Here is a 3191-nt window from a genome sequence, read left to right as displayed (position 1 = left end):
CTCCAACCATGTCAAGAAATACTCCCCCAGTCGCTCACTACGTTCTGTCAATGACCTTCGCCTCTCCTCATCACCACCTCATACTCCCGGCCTTCAGGACTTGGTCTGTGCTACTCTCCACGTTTGGAACTCCCTGCTCCGCCCAATCAGGTTTACCCACAATCTCAATACTTTCAAACTCTCCTTGAAAACTCACCTTTTGCCACTTGCCTACCTGGCCCCATCCTGATACAATTTACTCCTCATGCTCCCCCTGCCCCTTTCAATCCACCACTCTCGTCTCCATCCCAATACCCTTATTGTCTTAATGTCACTTATTTGGCCTCTTTACCTCTTCATCCTCTTTGTAATGTTTCATTCGTTCTACTTGTGTCTTCTTATGTAGTTGTTTTCTCTAGTCTCTTGTACTGATTTTTACTAATTCTATTGTTTCTCTTGTCCCTTACTCATCTGTATTATGTTCTTTTTTTGTTGATTGTGCGGTGCTGTGAATACTGTGGCACCATATAAGGATGATGGTGACCTGCAAGCTGCCCACCTTGTTCCCGATGCCCTTAAGAACTGATGGACAGGGGTGGCACGGTAGGGCACATAGGTTGGGTGGGCTGTGTCTAAGTTTCAAGCATACTTTTATAACCTCAGGTGTCATGTGCGGGAGGGAGCATATTGATGCAATTGTGTCACTGTGGCAATAATGACAATAACCATGTCTTTAAGCCCTGCCTCCACAGCATCCAGGAAGGGTGCCTGCTCTTCTGGGAGGACCCCCAAATTCAGGAGGCTCCCCAACATTCCAGGGGAGTAGTTAAGCATTGTTTTAAGTCACACTCGTATAACAACAACTACCATATATTACTCAACTCCAACTGCCAAAGTAGAGAGTCACTGTGGAATGATTATGTTTCCATCTTTAATTCTTTTTTTTTGTTCCTTTCTAATTTGAATAACTAGTTTTATTTTTATTTTCTGGCTCTGCCAAATAAACCAATCTCCTTAACCACATGGTAATTATTTTTACTTTGTACAAAGCAGCAACACTCAGAAGAGGCAGTAAATAAAAGTACAGGGGATCATAAAAGGCGAGTTAATGCAATCATTTATTGGATGGAAGTCACCCAGCTGGAGGCATGCACAGGAATAACAAGACTATTATATATTAATATAGTATTATAATATTATATATTAGCCACTGTTCACTTCCATATTCTGCATCTGAGCTTCTATACTGTTTTTATTATTCTTCCCCCCGTCTTGCCTCTTCTTTTGCTTTTTGGTCATTTCCTGGTCAATTGGAGCCGGTTTCACAAATTTAATGATCTCTTTCAGCCCAACAGGCATGAAATCCCGGAGTTTTTCTGGTACAACAATTCCCTCGTCGGTCTGATAATTCTCCAGGATGGCACAAATGGTGCGCGTTGTAGCGCACATGGTAGCATTCAACATATGCACAAACTCAACCTTATCCATCATCTTCTTGGTCTGTCCGTAACGGATGCGCAGCCGCCGCGCCTGATAGTCTGTGCAGTTGGAGCAGGACACCAACTCTCTGAAGGCACCGGAGCCAGGAAACCAGGCTTCTAAGTCCAGCTTCTTGCTGGCTGCATGATTTAGGGAACCCGACACAATGTTGACGATGCGATAGGGAACGCCCAACGTTTGGTAGAACGCCTCCGCCGTCTCGATCATCTCGTCGAACATCTCCCACGACTTGTTGCCGTGGGGGGAAGCAAAAACGAACTGCTCGATCTTCTCGAACTGATGGACTCTGAAGATGCCTCGGGTATCCCGCCCGTGGGAGCCCACTTCCTGGCGGAAGCAGGTGGACAGGCCCGCGTAGCGGATGGGCAGGTCTTCAGGCTTCAACCACTCGTCTCGGTGCAAAGCCGCAATGGGCTGCTCCGAAGTTGCGATCAAGTACTTCTCGTCCAGGGAGGAATCATCCGACTTCTCGCTGCCTTTACCGATGACCTTATAGAGCTCGTCATCAAACTGGCTCAGCTGGGCCACCTCCTGCATTATGTCTTTCCGCATGAAGAACGGGGTGTAGATGGGGGTGTAACCTTTACCGGACAGGGTCTGAAGCGCGTACTGGATAATGGCCTGTTCCAGGAACACCAGGGGGCCCTTGAGGTAGTATCCTCTGCTACCGGCAACCACTGCCCCTTTCTCGCCTTCGAAGCCGTCCACCATGACCACAAGGTCCACGTGGGAGTATCTCTTGCGCCCCTCGCAGGTTCCCCAGGTACGCTCCACCTTGTTGTCGTTGTCCTCGTCGTTGCTGACGGGCACAGACGGGTGCAGCAGGTTTCCTATCTCCCGCAGACTCTCAAACCTCTCCGTCTCCAGAGACAAGCGCTTGGCTTCGGTGTCTGCGATCTTCTCATCTATTAGGAGGCGCAGAGTCTTTATCTGGGCCACAGACATGGGGGTGAGGATCTCTGCGGTCAGCTGGTCCAGGTCCAGGGCAGGGTCAGGGGGGCTCACCCCGGCACCCACAGGCTCCTTCCTCTTCATCTTCTCCCCAATGGTTTTGCTGCAGAGGTTCTTTACCTTGTTGAGGTTGTCGACGGTGAATCTGCATTTCCTCCAGGCGGCGTCTGCCGTCAGTAGGGCGTCCACCAGCTGCGGGTCCTTGAACCTCTTCCTCTGGGTCTCTCGGACGAGCTCGGCGTCGCCGCCCTTGTCCGCACGGAAGAGGTCTAGGTCTAACACCATGGTGGTGGTCACAGGGAGGGCGGACTAGGGAAGGGAGGTATAGTGTATAACGCCGGGATCACACCCGGGAGCGTCCAGCGACCGAGACTGATGCAACACTGACAGACACTGCACAGGAAGGGGAGGGGTCAGGAAGCCGGTGAGAGCTAGTTCCGTTTCCGCAAAGACTGGTGACGTAGCTACAGGGGGCGGGGACAAAGGGGGCGGGGTCACAGACAGTGGAAGGATTCCCAGAGAACAGTGAGAGGTAACTCAGCAGCTGGTGCCTGGCGGGGTCAGGGGGCGGGCACACAGCCAGTGGGAGGGGCTACACAGTGGGAGGGGTCACAGACAGCGCGTCCAGCAGTCAGAAGTAACTGCTCAGCACCTGCAGCTCCGGACTGTATGACTGACGGGGACAAGGGGCGGGGGGGGTCACAGCCAGTGGGAGGGGTTACACAGTGGGCGGGGTCACAGACTGCGCGTCTCATCACAGT

At 51.6% G+C, this 3191-nt stretch overlaps 1 protein-coding gene across 1 annotated transcript; it reads right to left on the bottom strand.

Annotated features, from left to right (window-relative positions):
- Window positions 1–1079: 1079 nt before the first annotated feature.
- SARS1 (seryl-tRNA synthetase 1) lies at window positions 1080–2864 on the bottom strand. Its single transcript, XM_075185362.1, has one exon. The coding sequence runs from the start codon at window positions 2713–2715 to the stop codon at window positions 1183–1185; it is 1533 nt and encodes a 510-aa protein (XP_075041463.1). The 5' UTR covers window positions 2716–2864; the 3' UTR covers window positions 1080–1182.
- Between the last annotated feature and the right edge of the window lie 327 nt (window positions 2865–3191).

The sequence above is a fragment of the Mixophyes fleayi genome, chromosome 9, assembly GCF_038048845.1.
Source record: "Mixophyes fleayi isolate aMixFle1 chromosome 9, aMixFle1.hap1, whole genome shotgun sequence".
Classification (NCBI taxonomy): Eukaryota; Metazoa; Chordata; class Amphibia; order Anura; family Limnodynastidae; genus Mixophyes; species Mixophyes fleayi.
The sequence above is the reverse complement of the archived record's forward strand: the minus strand, read 5'-3'. Positions and strand labels throughout refer to the sequence as shown.

Coding starts and splice junctions, on each gene's coding strand:
- SARS1 (XM_075185362.1), bottom strand. CDS start 2,715: ATGGTGTTAGACCTAGACCTCTTCCGTGCGGACAAGGGCGGCGACGCC.